The sequence below is a fragment of the Cardiocondyla obscurior genome, linkage group LG06, assembly GCF_019399895.1.
Source record: "Cardiocondyla obscurior isolate alpha-2009 linkage group LG06, Cobs3.1, whole genome shotgun sequence".
Classification (NCBI taxonomy): domain Eukaryota; kingdom Metazoa; phylum Arthropoda; class Insecta; order Hymenoptera; family Formicidae; genus Cardiocondyla; species Cardiocondyla obscurior.
Window position 1 is genome coordinate 8,899,785 of NC_091869.1, and position 18,145 is coordinate 8,917,929.

The following is an 18,145-nucleotide window of genomic DNA, read 5'->3' on the forward strand; positions in this document are numbered from 1 at the left end:
CACTTTGTTTGAACATTCTTTGATAATTACAGTTAATGTCTTGGTGTATTAATGACGTAAGTTTTCCATACGCAAAAATATGTATTTCTCAATAACTTTTAAACTAATTTTTTTTTTTTAATATTTGTATAAAACATAACGTAATAAGAAACTAATAAATTATACATTAATTATGTGAATTTAAAAACCAAGTATCATTCTCAAGTCGCCAAATTTACTAATTACGAGTTTTACTTGCCGCACTCGCATAGAAACCGAGTCAAATAAATTAATTTTGGTACATTCACGTGTATCTTGTAAGGCGCTGAATACATTCCAAATCTAATAAACACGAGTCTCGTGTGCGGCGCTCATATAGCAACGTTAAGTGGTTAAACAAGTCTTAAACAAGTCAGTTTTGGTGCGCGCTTTCATCAGAGAAATCACGTCGCAACCCGGATTACTGTACAGTTATTGCACACTTTCATCGGCTTCGATAATATGGATAAATACCGATAACAATTCTAAGATATTTTCAATTTTTATGTGCCGCTTCGACAACATTTTCATCTCCGAAGAAAAAGAATCTGTTATCACGGTGAACGTATCACGTGCCTATTCTTTATCTATAAATAAAGTGGTCATAACGCATCTCACGAAAAGAACGTGAAGTCATCAGCTGGCTGTTAAGAAATACATACGCGGGCTCGGTCGAAGTGTACATTTTTTTGGTCAAAACCCGTGCCCGAGAAAGTGATTTTAATTTGGATACGCCGATACATTAACATCTGGAAAAATGTCTCCCCCTGAAGAAGAATGCAGTTTCATTCAGGTAGGTCAACGGACCATTTGAAACCTGCTTCCTCTTTTACATAACCGAGTGCATTCCGATTTGTCGAAGCCTTCCTTCAAACGCATTCACGTAAGATATTACCTGAACTAAAATATACGTATAAAATAATACTCCGATTGCGAGTTATGTAACAATCTAAATTTATTTGAACGACGCACCTTGGCTGCGGAGCAATTTAATTAAATATTATAAATTACCGTGATTAATATTAAAAATAAATCCGCAAATAAAATTTATCACATCTTTCAAGATCGTACTTTGATCGTTTTCACGTTATTTGTTACGATTATTGCGCGATAATAAAATGTAATAACTTCGCGATTAAAAGCGATAATGGGATCTAATAATCTCTTGATTATAGGTAATAATGGCAGTGTGATAGTTGTCACTTTCTGCAAATTTATATCAGTTTTTCTCGCGAGGCAAGCGCCACGCGAGGCAAATGACTCAGCAGAATGTTGCAGAGATTTTTCCATCTCACCAAGAATCGATTGGCCTTACAGGCGAATGGCATTGCCGATCGGCTTTGGAGATCGGCACGTCATGACGTGCACGCGATATCGCAATGACGATTTAATCCTCTTACGCAAGCGCTAAGAGTTCCGTGATAACGCTCTCATGCTGTATTACGTATGGGCTTACTGTCTTATAACGAGCTGTACTTAATTACTTCTAATTCATACACACATTTCAATCTTCAAAGGCCAATACGATTCTTCGCAACGTTTCTTTGTTATAATTAAACGATATTAGCATTATCATTATTAAAACACGTTCTTTAATGACGCACATATTAAGACAGTTTTTTTTTCTTCACTTTTTATATATATTATTTTTTTTTTCTTTTTTTTTTGTGTTTATTAAACGCATTACTTAGATCGTTAATTATCTACTTTATTTATCGAATATTAAATATAATTTTCAATGTATTTAAATGTATCTTTCCAAAGCAATGTATGAATTTCTGCAAGTATATTACACTTTAATCATATTATTCCAATTAAATGCATAATTATATGAAGTAGAATAATAATTTTGTTTAATTACAGCTTAATGTATAAGATACTTTTGTAGATATGTATATTCGTAGCTATTAAAATTAACTGCCTACTGTATTAAATTATCGATAAGCATTAATAAAATGCGACAATATGTGCAATCATAATTTAGAACGAAGGTCGTCGACATATTAAGTGAATAAAAAAAATATATAAAAAAATAAGAAAATAAAAAAAAAAGCAAAAAGGAAAACAACTTATAAATTTCTTAAATTTTCCGATTCATGAAAACCTTCCTCTACTAAAATTTCGTATAATTGTCCTCAAAATTTAATTAAACTTTACAATTTGAAATTAATTACGTTTGCGATTACTTTAAAGTCTGTTTTGCAGTGTTAATATTGTTTGCTTACGATGTCTCACGATAATGGCGATACTGTCACTTGTAGGAAGTACTAAAAACAACAGGTTTGTCATTATTCTTCTGATCAAGACAACCATTATCTTTTTTAGCACTTGAAATATTGTAATTACACATAATACTCTTAATGTAACAATTTTAATAATTTTATTTACAATTGTATCAGTTTTATTTAAAAAAGAAAAAAAGAAAAAAAAATAAAAAACAAGACCAAGAAAATTTTATTTGAATTCCGTGTTGCATAAAATGCCATTAATTACGAGACCTAGTTTATGAACAAAGTTTAACTGCAATAAAATGCGTATCTTATAATGCGCCTTTTTAATATGATAAATTAACCGGGTGTTGTAAGATCAGAATTAAAAATCACAAATATAATATAATATAATATATACTCGACTATACATATATACGTATATGTATGTATCCATAAATATATCTTGTTCGAGGAAGTTACGCAAGCCAATGTCAAGACTATCGGAGCACAAATAAGACTGGAAAGAGTTTAGGTCTTACTGTGAATTCGTGGCGCAGAATCAATTGAAGCGTGAAGTTATATTGGAGTCTTACGCTGATTGCTAATTAGCCTTTCGTTTTGACTCGATTTAACAAACAGATGTCGCAGATTAGTACACGTGCACGATCTTGTGATGCGTTATAAATTTTATTTGCGACGAATAAATAACGCCTGAAAGTCTCAATCGGCGCATCTGATATTCTTGAAAGAATGTATTATTAAAGAAATTTAACAAAAAGATATATTATGTATTATCTTATCAAATAGACTAAACTGAAATAATTAAATTTATCAGCATTAATTAATAATATTAAATTGCGTGTAACTTCTTTTTTTTTTTTTTTTGTAAAATTCTAAGTTATTAAAATTAATTTTTAGAAACTTGTTGTCTCGTGCAATATACATGATATTTAAAAATTAAACAAAAAAAGATATTAAATTATATAAGTTCTAAATACGAGAAGCTTTATATCTGTTATTACTGCTACTCACGTTTTCCTTATTTTTTTTTTTATTTTTTTATCTCTTACTTTCTTTCCTTTTTTTATAAATATATAAATAAATAAATTACTCCGTTGCACTTTCTCCCTCTCTCAATCAAGTCATTCTCATGACGTTATGATAAATCAAGATTATATCGCTGACGTCACTATCATTAATTGTCAATCACATTGTCTGATTAAATATTATTACACCAATTTGCAACCTATCAGGTATAAGTGTTCTTTTAATCGTCTCTTTACGTAATCGCTTTCTTATCAGTACGGAGTTTCCAATAAAAGAGAAGCGCCTAGCGTTAAATATATTTGCCGTACACACGCGAGCATTCGCTCAGCTGCGATACGGTTGATCATCAAACGGCGCAATTGTCCCGGAGTGGAGAAACATGACTGGGTGCAGCAGATAAATTCTGTGCGTCGTCCTCAGTCAACAACGAGTTGCCAGTTAGTACTGGTCACAATCGCGGCTGCACCAAAAAACTCGCAATCTCGCGCTAATCGAGAGTCTCGCGTATGTCGAAAGACTTCGGAAAAATCATTTTTCTACGACACGTGTAAAAAGAGAAATATATCGGAACTTTTTAATTAAAAACTTAATTTAAAAAACGTCGCTCGTGTAACGGAAAAAAAAAAAAAAAAAAAAAAAAAAAAATAATAAAAAGACTTGACGTATTTTTAAACATTTTAAACCTATCACAGAACTGAATCATTCGAATTAAATAGACGTTCGACGTTACTTTCTCGGATCCGCAGATAAAGCTAATCAGAAAGCGGCAATTAGTTGTCAGAATTTTCCAGAGAAATAATCTAGTGAATGCTACAAAGGCATCGTTTCGGCTTCTTGCTTAAAAGCAATAAAACCGTAGATCAAACGTTTAAAATTCGTCACGTAATCGAAGGAGTAATCTCAAGAAGAAGCGGATCATAATTTTTCAAAGAACCCTAGCAAGGATGCTGCGATAAATCTGGACGAAGAAGACTGAAAACAGAATAAGGAGTCGCAATCTCGCGTTTGAAATTCGCGATACGCCTGGACGGGACGGTACTTAATTCGTTTCAAGCTGTTCGGGACTTTTGTATCTTTTTAGCAACCGCAGTTCCGAGTCATTTCATTTTCGTACCTTTTAAATATTCAGTCACACAAGTGGTCGATGAATGATGATGAAGATTTAAAGTAGTTAGCGATACGATATCGAGCTCATTATCGAGTATATAAATACACGAGTCGAATATTGTTGGTGTATTTATAAATGTTCGAACGACCAAAAAATTTGTGAAAAGTGGCGTAAAAAAAAGAAAAAAAAAGAAAAAAAAAAGAAAAGAAGACTGATACTCTGTTCTAAAATTCCGTTTTTGGCAAAAAAATTATCACACGAGTTACCGTCGTTATATTATTCTGCCGCGATTAATTATCGACGAAAGTGATAAAAGAAAAGAGAAACCATGGGAGAGACGTTAGACGTTGATAACGCGAATAAACCAACAAACGTCGAAAACTCGAATGAACAAATAGACATTAATAATACGAATGCTAATGCGAATAATACGAACAATGCGAATAAACAATTAAATGGTGACAATACCCACAAAGAGAAAGAAATTAATAATGCGAACGTTAATGAAAACGGTAATAATAAACACGATAATAACGAACATGTTAATAATGCGAATGGACAAATTGATACTAACAATACGAACGAACCCATATCGACATGTGTGGAGATCAAGGTACGTACATATTTTCAACAAAATGTGATATAATTAAAAATTAATTGTTAATTAATTTTGAACCTTTTCTTAAATTTTAATGCACATTTTTTGATACTTATATTCTCCATCATCGTATTTTCATACATTCTTTTTTCTCGTTTACTTAAAAAAATTAATATTTTGCAAATCAATTTTGTTTTACCTAACAGAATTATTATTAAAAAAAAAAAAAATTGTTGGCAAAAATCTGTTAAAAAAAGCTATTTAAAAATAGTTGTTATTTATAACTCGAATTTCTCCCGTTGTCTATTTGTATTCTTATTTAGATAAAGGTTATCACGATTATGTTTGTCAGATCTCCCCTGGATTTTCTCTTCTTTTTTAACTCTCTTTCAAAGAGCCATCTCTAAATATTAGTCATTCCTCGAAAAGCGATAACGATTCACAAGTCGAAGTTTAGTACCACTTTATTCTACGTTTTAACGTTACTAAATAGTAAGTTATTCTAAATATCAATAATTATAAGCACGGTCTATGATAATTTCAACGATGTATGCGTCGTCATAAATCAGACGTTGATATTCCAATAAAAAGTCATAAACTTCTATCGTTTATGATTTATAAAAAATAACTTTTTTTTTTTTTTTTAAAGAAAAAATGTAACAACTTGTTTCCAATATATTTTATGTAATGGAAATGTACTATAGACGATCTATTAATCTTTTTTCTTTTTTTTTTTTGCAGATGGAACCCAATGCTACGGAAGAGAAAAAGTGGGAACGAGCCGGAATAACTTATCAAGTAAGATAAAATCTTTTAACACGTATAATGTGTAAACAAGTCTGGTGTAATTTTTCAATTACAATTAACAAATTTCCATAAGTAATAAAATTAAGTGACTCAGTTATTGTATCGTATGAATAATATTCACACAAATAATTATCACATATTATTTATCGAATCTAAGTGTTAATAAAAATATATTTCTTAGAATAACTTACATATTTCGTTAACAGAGTTATCAATCATCAATTATTGCCTCGGGAATTTGTATTGAACATTAATGATTTGTGCATAATAATTTTAATTTATTACGCGATTTATTACACGTTAAACTTGGTTTTACGTGAATAAAGCTGTATTAAATGCGCGTTTTTTTTTTATTTTAACAATTGAAACGTGCACGACTTTGCAATAAACTTCGGTCTTTTTTTTTCTTTGTATGTATTAACATAACGTACCTCCGCAATAAAACATTTCAATTTATTTCCTGCAAGCTCTTCGGTTTTCTGAATAATCTCAGAATTAAAATGTAATAATAAAGATAAAATGTAAATTTTAAATTGAATGACGAAATACAAACAAGATGTTTAGTAAAACAGATTTTCTAGTTGGTTCGATCGTATTGGTAATAAATTATGCAGATTACTGGGTAACTTTTACGTAACTCATGAACAATTATTAATCGCAAAAAAAGTTTGTAACGTCATTGTGCCAACCTTGTGACAGCAATTGGCCGTAAAGTTACACATTTAAAGATTAAAAAAAAAAAAAAATACGAGCAATAATAAATATCTCAGTTTAAAGAAAGATTTCGTTAATTAAAAATTTTTTTGTTCAATTATACGCATTCGATAATTATTTTGGCGTATTTATCTATTAACGGCGCGATTTTCTTTATTCCCGCGCGTGTCGTAAAAGATTTCAATTTCCGTTTCTGCATGATTACTCCCGGAAAAAAAAAAAAAAAATACTTGTTCTTGCACACACATAGAATATATACGTATGTATTCGTCGCTCATCTTTATTATTACATAAAATTTCAAATCTTGAGATCAGCATTGATAAGATATATATTATCTACGTCCTATCTAAGAGATTTTTCGATCCGATAATAATCTCGCAATTTTAATAATACGGCGCTACATGCGTATTACGTTTAATCTTCGAGCTGAATAAAACTTCTATCACTTTATCGCGGGAATTCTGAGATTTATTTGCCGGGTACACCTTTTTTTTTCGCCTCCGTAATTATTCGAAACCGGTTGTAATATTTATGTGCGCGCAATGGCTGCAATGTTTGACGCGATAAGAAAATTGTATTCCGATAATATATTCGATGCCAAACTGATACGTGCTTTATTAACCTTAGCCTTTGGTGGTACGATAACTGCAGTGCCTCCCGTATCTGTTTACCGTTACACTTGCACGCCTTTTTTTGCGTCACAATAGCTATAAATAATGTTAGTTATAAATTTTCCGCCTCGTTGAGAAGTTTATCAAGGTTCTACCCCTCACTGAGAATACAAATATTTATCCTGGGATTTTTACGCGTCGCTACCGTTACGTCGCTGCGTGTTTGTTGTAATTTCGCAATATCGCGGCTCTATTCCAATTCGCAATTTGTTTTTCTTTTTACAGATACTGATGGCTTTGTGCGCCAACGTTGTGGTTCTGGGACCGGCGATGGGTTTCGGTTACAGCGCCGTGGCAGAACACGCGATGATGTCCCCGAAAGACGAGAACGATTTGAAACTCGACAGTAACCAGGCAAATTGGATGGGTCAGTGTTCCCGAAAATTAATTCCCGAATTCGTTGCCGATTTTAATTATTATTGGACGTTACAGAGCGGGCGCTTCGCGGGCGTTATTAGATTTCGGATATTAGGTCACTTACCTTTGCATCTGTCGATTGAAGTAGGTTAGGGCAGGTTATTTTCCATCGTTCGTTCGTTCGTCCGTCCTTCCCTCCTTCCTTCCTTCCCTCCTTCCTTCGTGGAAGCGTTCTGGATTATCCTGAGGTTAATCCTGACGTGTTGCAGCACTTCACATCACTTAACACTATATTACACTGCTCTGCTTTTTTTTTTTTAATCACTTCACATTACTAACACTACCACACGAGAGACGAACGACTGAGATTGACGGTGGATTATCGCGGCGATTTTTTCCGATTAAAATTAGGAAGCGCGACGAACAATCGTACGTTGCAATAAATTTGCACTCTCGGTATTCGTGGCGTTGTTCAGTCCCGCCGAAGTTTCCTCTTCACAAAAATCCAGTCCGAAACCGAATGAGAACCACTGCCGCGACGAAGAAGGCGGGCGAGGTGCAGATCTCACTCCGCGACAACGGCGATGGCCGAATCCAGCTGAACGTCGCTGCGGGGGACGGCGGGGACGCAGGTCGGTAATGGGGGCACGCGGCGCAATTCCGTTTGGTTGCTCCGTCCGTTGCGCCCTCGAGTCACCTTGCCGTTCCGAAGCACGTTCTCGTGGCACAAAGCAAAGCACGGAACGATCGTGCGTTGCATAAAATTACACTCCCGGTATTCCTGGCGTTGTTCACTTCCGCCGGGGCTTCCACTAGAGTCGTCCTCGATCCCGACGCGAGGGACTGTCCGCGACGTAAAGCGAGGTCACCTTCGATCCTTCGATCACTTTCCGCCGGCGGAACGATGCCGCGAACTCGCGCCATTGCGGCGAACGAGACGGGCCGCAATAACGAATGTTCTCCTCGCGCACTTTGTCGTCCTTGAGAAGCACAATAATCCAGTCCGAAATCGAATGCGAGCCGCGGCCGCGACAAGGAAGACGGGGGAGGCGCGGATCTCACTCCGCGGCAATAGCGATGGCCGAAACTCGCTGAACGTTGTCGAAGGAGATGGCGAGTGAAGCGGGTTGGCAACACCGAACATGGCGCACTTTCGGTTGCTCGCCCCGTCTGTTGCGCCCCCGCGGCCGGCGTAACCTTGCCGTTCCGATGCACATTTTCGAGGCGCTAAACAAAGCCCGGAACGAATAGTGGAATGGCACAGGAGTACACAAAACGATCGTTCGTATCCGAGTCGACGACGTCGACACTGATTCGCGTGCGAAAGCTTTCGATCCGCGGTCAAAAAGTAAGCGTAATTGCGGAGCGATCACGGACACGTCCTCGCGCTCGAACGTCCGTGGCTAGACTGAATTTCGGCCCTTGGAGAAAGCGAGAGGTCCGCGTAAAAAGAGTGAGACAGTCGATAGAGACGATCGTCAATTGACCGTTGTCCTTCTCGCACCGAATTCTCGGTAACGCCGAGCTCAGCCGCGAGCTCGTCTGTTTACATTTTTTTTGCAGCACTCGGCGAGCTCGAGACCGTCTTCTAACACAAAAATCAAGCTGGCTCGATGCTCGAGAATATTTTTTCACTGCTCCGAGTTCGATCATCGCTTTTGAGCTCTAAAAATCATCGCTATTGAAATACTCATGTTCGATCAAGTCCCAAAAATCGTTTATCCGAGAACAAGCGGGAATAAATAATAACTAATTCGCGCGTAACACCAATGTCTTTTAGGTAGAAAACAAAATAAAATTAATTTTAATTATTCGCCCGGCAGCTACCGTATCCGCGTTGGGCACACCGCTCGGCTGTCTATTATCGAGCGCCGTGATGGGACGAGGGAGAAGAGTCAGCATGTTCGTGACGTCGTTGATCTCAATGGCTGGCTGGGTGACCATTTACATGTCGAATAGTTTCGTCCAGATTTTGATCGGGAGATCGATCTCTGGAATATCCACGGGCATGGCATCGGTACCAACGACGGTGTACGTCGCGGAAATAGCGGGACCGAAGTGGCGAGGTACGATGGTTACGTGGACCAGTATTTCTATCGCTCTTGGTGTTCTCATTGTTTATATTTTCGGATTGATTATTAAGGTGAGTAATTATAATATTGAATTTTATACAGTTTTATACGTGAACTTATTGAAATATTTTTCTTTCTTTTTCTTTTTTTAAAAAAGGATGACTGGCGGCTAGTGGCGTTAATGTGCGCTTTATTCCCCGTGTGCGCAATCGCCCTTACGTTGCTGGTTGTACCCGAGACTCCGCTGTGGCTGCGGGATCAAAATCGGCCTGACGAGGCACTGGAAATTATGAAAAAGTTCCGCGGGATACCGAAGGACCAGCCGGCACCGCCCGAAGTCTTATTCGAGCTGAAGCCACGGCAGCAGAAAAAGAATCAGAATCTGCTGAAACATTTGGTGAAAAGAAACGCTTTGGTGCCGTTTGGCATAATGCTGAGCTTCTTCTTCTTCCAACAGTTCTCCGGGATCTTCGTCATCATATACAACGCCGTCGCAATTATGGAGAAGTCGGGGGTCGAGTTGGATCCTTATCTTGGCGCGGTATTGATAGGCGTTGCTCGTTTTATAGCCAGTCTTTTAACGGCCGGAGTGTCCCGGAAATACGGCCGACGAGTGCCGTCGATTATCTCCGGCGTTGGTATGACGATCTTTATGGGCGGTCTGTCGCTGTATCTGTTTCTTGCCGATAAAGGGACCGTCATGGCAGACAACGGAGTGGTCCCGGTGATATGCATGGTGATGTACATATTCACGAGCACCTTGGGCTACCTGGTGATCCCGTTCGCCATGGTGGGCGAGGTGTTCCCACCCAAAGTCAAGGACATACTGTCCGGCTCGACGGTGGCTATAGGCTATCTCTTTAGCGCGGTTACCGTCAAAACGTATCCCGACATGCAAAGGGTGATGGGCATGCACGGGGTGTTCCTCTTCTTCGCGATTATCTCTTTAATCGGGGCGATATTCATCCTATTTTTCTTACCCGAGACGAAAGGGAAAACCCTGCGCGAAATCGAGGATATGTTCGCGTCGAAGAAGAAGGCCTTCGAGCTGCAGCCAACGGAGCCGATAGTCGAGGAGATAGTCACTCCGACCTCCGGCGGTCTTCTAAGAAATTAAGAATATTTATTGCTTATTTGCGAGCAGTCGTCGAGGTTAGATAATATTAATCAAATGCACGGAGGTAAATAAGGTCAAAATTCTCGTGATTGTTTTCTTTTATGACGAGGATAAAATGACGCGCTGGTGCAGATAGGGCCGCGAATCAAAGCGTATAAATGTACGAATATTATGTGATCGATGGATGAAATTAAATTAGGCGGAAGGTTTTACTGTGATACTTCAAGGCATTCCGTAATCGAAGGGTTATGTTGAAGTAACGAGTTATCTCTTATTTTAAATATATACGTCATATGTTGAGATCTTTTTATCATATCGTATATTTCGCGGAGAATTAAAGAAGATAAAAGACGTAAAAGGTATTTGCTTAGGGCACACAAAGTAAAGTGAAATGTAAGCGATGGAATTGTGTTGTCGTCGGAATAGAATTGTACCATTGCAACGAAAACAGTGCCATATATCAATACTTGGTTTCACATGCATAACATGCATGCATAACGCAAACTATTGTACATTAAAATGAGATTAAGTATTAATTTGAGAAGAAAGAAAAAGAAAGAAAGAAAAAAAGATATGATACGCAATCTCGAAAATGATATTTTAATAATACATAGTATACTATTTAATTAAAACTCAGTATATTATTTTATTGTTCAATAGTCAAAGCATAATTTGACGTTTAAAATATGTTAAAAAAATCCAACCTTTATCATGCATTTTTGCAAAAAAATTTTCTGTCATCAAGAGACATTAAATATCATTATGAATGGTATCTACGAAGATCTTAAGAGAAAGGTATTGTAATATCGATAATGTTTCATCGATAGTACGTATAATTAATTAAATATAAGACTTGCCATTAATAAATTATGTGACTACTCAACAACTAAAAAAACAAAGAAAAAAAAAAAAATTGTGTAAAGACACGTAGTTTATTTAAGTGCTAAATGCACGAATAACTTATTTGCTAATTTATTTTTTTTCGCAAATTGTATTTTCGCGAATTAACACGTTTAATGGGGCCAACAGATTGGCGATAACGATCGAATAATTAGCCGCGCGACAACATAGAAAAGAAATACGTATTCGCGGGTCACAGACGTAGTCGTTATTATTTATTAAGTCCGCGGAACGTTTCGTCGTGTATGCCGCGATAATAATCGGGTTTCCTCCGCGATTAAGTTGTCACTTGACGACAACTACCTTTTATATAATTACAAGTGTTATTTTCCTTTATACATATAGAGTATTTTTCGCGAAGAACTTGATAATATCGATGTGATAATATCGGCGGAAATTTACTTAATCTATCAAACTTGAAGTATTTAATTTTTTTCCCCTTTTTTTTTTAGTTTAATAACTTTCTCGTCAGGCAGTTAATCGATGAATTAATTTATAATTACTGATTTATTTAAATTATACTAAATATTATACGTATATACTCATATGACGATATAAAAATACATACATATATGTACATAATATGTGTATATATGTATATATATATTATATGTATTATATATATATACATATGTGTGTCTTATGTATTTTATTAAAATCTTAAATAATAAATTAACAAAAATAGCGTAACAATGACGATAATTAAATAACAAACACAAAATAATGTACAATTTATGAAATATAAAAGCGCGGGATATATGCGAAGAAACGAGGTGAGAAAGAATAGGACGACGCAATTAACACGATTACTGACAAAAATATTAATAATAAAAAGCGACAGTAACGTAGAATAATTGTATTTATAATAATAACGTAATACTCTAGTACTAATAAATTTTAATTAAAATAAATTATTCTTCGCGAGGTGATACGAAAAGAAAAAATATTACTTTGTTATCTTTTCAGTTTCTCTCGCACTTAAGATGATTCTTCGAGATTATTTCGTACCACTACATATCATGAAAGATGACGATACAACAAAGAAACTAAAGTACTTACACATGTATAACAATGCTAAAAATTGTTCGACATCTAAAGAGAAAAAAATAAAATAAAATAAAATAAAATATATATAATTTGATTGATTTAAAAAGAGAGAAAAAATCTGCAATGTGTAAGATACTTTATCAAGATTTTAACTGACGTAACTGGGTTTTTACGCGTCTAAGGCATGAATCGTAGAACGATTTAATTAACTATCTTAACAATCTAGTAATGTCAGTAAAGCTCTGTTAGCGTCGGAGATCGAATACTCTCCACTCGTTTCGTTACCTAACCCTCCTTATATAAGTAAAGCTTCATTGGAGTCAAAAGCCTCTTTTTAGCTGCTGGTCCTCGCGACGTGTAACGTTAATAAAAACTTCGCCGACGTGCAAAACGTTTATCTCGCACTTAATTGCCGTCAGGCATTAAATTAAATATTAAATTTCATAAACTTTCCTACCTCACGGACCCAATCGGTCTCGGTACCTTTGATCGCCAATGTTTCGCACGATTGGCAAAGTTATCAGAAAACCAGCCCAGTGATCGAATCGTGAATGAGAAATCGACATGCACTTCGATCCGTTATGATTTATATTATTTTTCTTAGCGTCGCGTTTATTATTCTACCGTCTTTCAAAACGAAATTTGAATGTGTCCTCCGGAAGCGCCAGGTTCCCGATGGGAACTTTATAAGTCTCGTTTTCTGCCGGCAATATGTTGAAGTTTTTCAGCAAAGTGGCTATCGTCGAGAAGCTAATATATTGTACCATTTTGTACCCCATACAAGACCTCCGGCCACCTCCGAACGGCAGAAAATGTTCTGGCTTTAGTAGCTTGCCATTCTGCACAAATCTCTCCGGCATGAACTCTTCAGGAGACGTCCACAGCTCCTCCGACATATTTAAATCGTAGTTATTTAGAAATATAAATGTATCCTTCTCCACCTTGTAACCTGAAATAAATGAGATTTAAATAAAACTACTGTCTTTAATCTATTACATTAATAAATATATCGATGTCATTTTTATTCGCAATTAAACTAATTAAAATAAAAATTTACAATTTCTTTTTTTCTTTACTTGCACGATTTTGTAAAGTTTTAAAATTAATTACGAAAACACTTTGCGAGCAAATCAAGAATTATACGAGGTTCGTTTTTAATATATAAAAAAAAATTAAATTAAATTAAAATAAAAATTACTTACCAGCTATGGAGCTATCTTGATTAGCGACATGCGGCACAATCGGGCTGCAAATCATTCTGATAGTTTCGAGAATGATAGCTTCCGTGTACGGCATGTTTCCCCTGTTTTCCAGCCCGACGAAGTCGCCCGGGATTTCAATTCCGTCGATTTCCATCTGCGCCGTTTTCTGTACGTGAGATCGGGTGACCAGATAGCCCAAGATCTTAACGAGGAAGTTGCCGATTGCCGAGTGACCGCCGATAATATCTTCGAGAGCGAACATCGCCATGTCCCACGTCATTTTGGGCTCGGAAACTGTCTTGATGTGATTGATTAAGCAGTCGACGTAATCCTCTTCAGGTATAACCGACTTCCAGCACGTCAAGCGGTCCCCGATCACGTTGCTTTCCATGAACTTGCGAACTCCGTGACTCCAGTTCGCCATTCTCGTCATATTGCGCTGATGCAGCGGCATGAGGAACGGCATAAAATCAGCGGCGTATCCCTGGTTCACCTCGTAGAATACCTTGTCGAAATTTCCGATCATCTCGCGGAAGGATTCGTTGCTGAGGCCGAATCTACGCGATGAGAAGTAATTGAGAAAGATATTCGCGCACGTGTGCATGATCAGCGGCTTGGCGTGCACGCTGGCACCAGAGACACCAGTCAGATGGTTTATCAGCCAGTCTATCTCACCGCCGATGATCCCATTCAACTGGTTGTATCGCGTGGTGAAGGCGCGCGGGAAGGTATGCCCTCGCAACATTTCCCTTCGCGTCTTCTGGACATCCGACCAATTGCAAAATGCCAAAGCTGTAAAAAAAAAAAATAAAAATTATTTTAAATCGATTAAATTGATTTCAAAACATTTTTCAACGTAACCCATCGATGCTTTCGTATAATCGCAATTTATAGTAACTCTCAACGGAACCAGCTGACGCCGATATGTGCATCGTGATGGTGAATGTATATATTTCACGGGTATATCGCAGCTCGCATTACTAAATCGAGAAAAGGACAATCAGCACGACTCGCAGCGACGTTGAACTTGGCCTTGTTACCGTCCCGGCGTGCGTAACATCGCGTTTCGAAACATCATCGTTTTGCAAGAGAAAAATTCGCACACGTTCCCTTTCTATTCTGCACACCTCCGCGCGCACTTCGTACGCGGAAATGTAATGCGAACGCAGCTCTAGACAACGCGACATCAATTCCCCGGCGAGCACGGCAGAAAATTCGATTCGCAGTTGAGCCGCGCGTTTGATATAAAATCAAAGTAGAAGAAGAGACGTCAGCAGGAAGTGACCCGGTTTCTCGCCGTGCAGGGCGTCCGAGAATTTAAAAAAAAAAAAAAAAAAAAGAAAAGAAAAAAAAAAAAAACAACCCCGTCCTTCCGCTACTTGTTTTTCTGTGATAATCTTTCTGGCAAGGCGTTTTATCAAGATAAACGCATCGGAGCCACATTTCAGAAAAGCTTTTTGTAGCGGAGGCCTTTTTTATTTTTCGGCGCTTTACATAATCAGAAATACGTGTTAGATTTCATTACGACCGATCGTACGAGCTGCATATTAAATTCGTAACGAGCAACTAAATCGAAGCGTGCAAACGTTAAGAAAGGTTAGTGCAGAGAAACAGACTGTTAATTTATTGCGCGTGACGAAATAATTAAGAAAGCAGCTAATGATTAGTCGCTAATAATAACTTTGGTTATGCAAACAAGAAAACCTTATGGAAGTGATCGTATTAAAAACTACCGGCGTTAGTGACGTGCGCGCAAAAATAAAATGCTCGGCGCGCATAAATGTGCAATGGAAAGGGTTAACGCGATCGTCTTGGATCTGCGAGCTGCAGCGGCGGCGATTCTGATGGATCAGCCTTGATCCTGTTTGCCGGCTGCCGGGTGAGCCAGGAACGCGTGAAAGTGGTGCCGTGACCTTTTCCGCCTGCACTTGGTACCGCTTCTCGCGCTGACCTTAGCACGAGTTTCGGCGCGGGCGAGTAATATGCGCGACAAGTAAATCATATATTGCGCGTGAAACACGTGTATGTGCACGCATATGTACGCTCACGTGTCTGGGCGATTGCGACGCACAAGGTCGTTAGCATGCGGCTTTCTCAGATGCTCTAGAAGAAATGGCAAACTTTCGGCCAGCGATATGATTCATAATTGCAATCAATTGGAATTTCTGATCTCTCTGGCGGACGTGCGATCGGAAAACATGCTCGCAACGTGACCGAAACCGCTGAGAGAGTGATTCGTTGCGATTGCGCGAGCGTAATCGATCTCTGTTTCGACTAGTGATCTAAGAACGCTAACCGACCACGAGCAATTTTTATTCGGTTTGTTAATAATGTAATTCAGTGACACATATATATATATATATATATATATATATATATATATATATAAATTAATAAATTAATAAAAATAAAATTAGAAATGTGTGTTAAATGTATATAAAGTTATGAATTTTTTCTTGCAATTTTCCGACCATAAAATTTTTTACGTATTAATTGAAGAAATTGTATTCTAAGAGATAAAAAATAATTTTGAATCGATTTTTAGCGAAGCACTTGAAATGATAATAAATTTTAAATGAATACTTACAGTTCTCCTTATTGCCACCGAAGAGAAGATGATATCTAATGAAGTTTGGTCTGGAGTCGAAGTGATGGCTCTTAGTGAGCAAGACTTCCTTGATGTTCTCCAATCCATTGACGACGACGCAAGGTACAGACCCCATCTTGAGCTTGATCACCTGGCTGTTGTAGGCCTTGACGAGGTCGCCGAAAGCCTTGTAAGGTACGTCATAGCGTCCCAAAATGTGAAGAGAGCCTAGAACTGGCCACGGTTTTGGTCCAGGCGGCTCCAGTAAGCCGGAAAGATCTTCGTCGTCGTATAATTTCTTCGGCTTCTCCTTCGATGTGACATAGTCCATCAGGATCAAGACCAAGGCTACCAGAACGATAGCGAGCAGAAAGTATGTCGTAGCGCTGATAAAAATCATCCTTCGACACAATCACAAAATTCTTCACTAAAAATAATCTTTTTCTTCCTCCTTGCCTTTTCTTCCCTTTTCTTTTTTTTTTTTTTTCTGACGATTTAAAAAAATATTCTCCGGTTCTTGATGCTCCGACGGATGTATTTTGCTATCGACATGTACCGTTTGATCTCAAATTATTTGATTCTTGAGTACTTCGATTTCCTTTCTGCGGAGTTAATTTTGTTTATCCCCTTTTTTTTTTTTTTTTTTTGTTAATTAAAGTATATAGTGGTCTTGATAATCGGATCGCTTGAATGTCTCTTGACAAAATAATTCTTCAAACTTCTTGTAGTTTCTTTATCACTTTACCAGAAGTGTCAACAATCGACTTTTCTATAAGATGATCTTGAATGTGATGTCTTCACTGCGATTGAGAGTATCGGCCGATCGAGACGCAAGCTCCTTGTGGCCCGTCTGTGAACGGTCCGCCGATCTGACTCGGTCTGTGGGGATAGGATGGTTGTCCGGCTATCTTATATAGCCGGGCGTAATGTAGTCAGCACATTTGCGTCGAGCACTGTGCGCCTCAACCCCATACATATGGATTCGTGTTGAGACGAGATGGGCAACAGAAAGAGGAAGGGAAAGAGGAGGGGAAGGAGGTGGTAACGATAGAGGTGGAAAAAGACAAGAAAGACAAGGTGGAGGAGGAGGTGGTGGTGAACACTCTCGTATGAATCGTAAGAGCATACCCCTCTGCCTTTACTTGTACGGAGAACAAATTTCAAGAAAACTTGAAGGGACATACTCACTCGCGTATGGATCGGTGGAGTCCGCAGCCCGCTGAGAGAGAAGGGCCGGAGGGAAACAAACAAGACGGCGGAGGGATGATCGCGGGACCGCCGGGGAAAGGGGGAGAGAAAAAGGGTCCCCGAGGCAGTGGAGCAAAGAGTAAACCTACGTAGTGGTAGGGACGGGTGCTAGAGGAGAAAGTGGGGAGAGGAATCGCCGGTAGGGTCCACGGTCTCCTGGGCCCAGGCGGTGCAAACGAAGGGACGCTTCTTGCCCTTGACTTCTCTCCTTAAGGTGCCATCGAGTTTTCTGGCAACGAAGATGGTAGTGTGTGAGTATGTGCTACATGTACTTGCAGCTGCGCGGGGACCGATTCAATCGCCGGTACCATCCGACGTACTCGCGCCCGAGATAAATGTCGAAGTCGCTGATCAATGATAATTCACTTTTGGTTCACCACGGGCTACGTGGACGGAGAACGAAGTTACCTTTTTCACGTAGCGGTCGGTTCATGGGATATT

The 18,145-nt window shown here is 38.0% G+C and overlaps 3 protein-coding genes across 5 annotated transcripts in view; 1 reads left to right on the forward strand and 2 right to left on the reverse strand.

Annotated features, from left to right (window-relative positions):
- The window catches only part of LOC139103540 (uncharacterized), a 52,653-nt gene extending 44,844 nt beyond the window's left edge, over window positions 1-7,809 (reverse strand). Inside the window, exon 1 of the mRNA XM_070658329.1 lies at window positions 7,656-7,809. The gene's annotated coding sequence lies outside the window, so the exon portion shown is untranslated. The remainder of the gene's footprint in view (window positions 1-7,655) is intronic.
- Window positions 424-13,642, forward strand: LOC139103534 (trehalose transporter 1-like protein). 3 transcript variants are annotated; one of them, XM_070658313.1, is made up of 5 exons: window positions 424-811; window positions 5,723-5,779; window positions 7,400-7,541; window positions 9,355-9,674; window positions 9,761-13,642. In XM_070658313.1, exons 1-5 carry the CDS (start codon window positions 776-778, stop codon window positions 10,718-10,720), a joined length of 1,515 nt encoding a protein of 504 aa, XP_070514414.1. In that variant the 5' UTR covers window positions 424-775; the 3' UTR covers window positions 10,721-13,642. The 3 variants fall into 3 exon arrangements, with proteins under 3 accessions (XP_070514414.1, XP_070514413.1, XP_070514415.1); XM_070658312.1 differs by lacking the exon at window positions 424-811 and adding an exon at window positions 3,526-4,996; XM_070658314.1 differs by lacking the exon at window positions 424-811 and adding an exon at window positions 5,252-5,473.
- Window positions 12,645-16,912, reverse strand: LOC139103538 (cytochrome P450 307a1). Its single transcript, XM_070658323.1, has 3 exons — window positions 16,457-16,912; window positions 13,870-14,661; window positions 12,645-13,616 (listed from the first exon to the last, which is right to left on the reverse strand). Exons 1-3 carry the CDS (start codon window positions 16,854-16,856, stop codon window positions 13,288-13,290), a joined length of 1,521 nt encoding a protein of 506 aa, XP_070514424.1. The 5' UTR covers window positions 16,857-16,912; the 3' UTR covers window positions 12,645-13,287.
- Window positions 16,913-18,145: the final 1,233 nt, after the last annotated feature.

What these genes read in the sequence shown, in the direction of transcription:
- LOC139103538 (XM_070658323.1), bottom strand. Translation starts at nt 16,856, where the DNA reads ATGATTTTTATCAGCGCTACGACATACTTTCTGCTCGCTATCGTTCTG. An exon ending in CGGTGGCAATAAGGAGAACT is followed by an intron (nt 14,662 to 16,456) that starts GTAAGTATTCAT and finishes TTTTTTTTACAG; the next exon opens with CTTTGGCATTTTGCAATTGG. An exon ending in TCAAGATAGCTCCATAGCTG is followed by an intron (nt 13,617 to 13,869) that starts GTAAGTAATTTT and finishes CATTTATTTCAG; the next exon opens with GTTACAAGGTGGAGAAGGAT.
- LOC139103534 (XM_070658312.1), top strand. Translation starts at nt 4,712, where the DNA reads ATGGGAGAGACGTTAGACGTTGATAACGCGAATAAACCAACAAACGTC. An exon ending in GAGCCGGAATAACTTATCAA is followed by an intron (nt 5,780 to 7,399) that starts GTAAGATAAAAT and finishes TTCTTTTTACAG; the next exon opens with ATACTGATGGCTTTGTGCGC. An exon ending in TAACCAGGCAAATTGGATGG is followed by an intron (nt 7,542 to 9,354) that starts GTCAGTGTTCCC and finishes TTCGCCCGGCAG; the next exon opens with CTACCGTATCCGCGTTGGGC.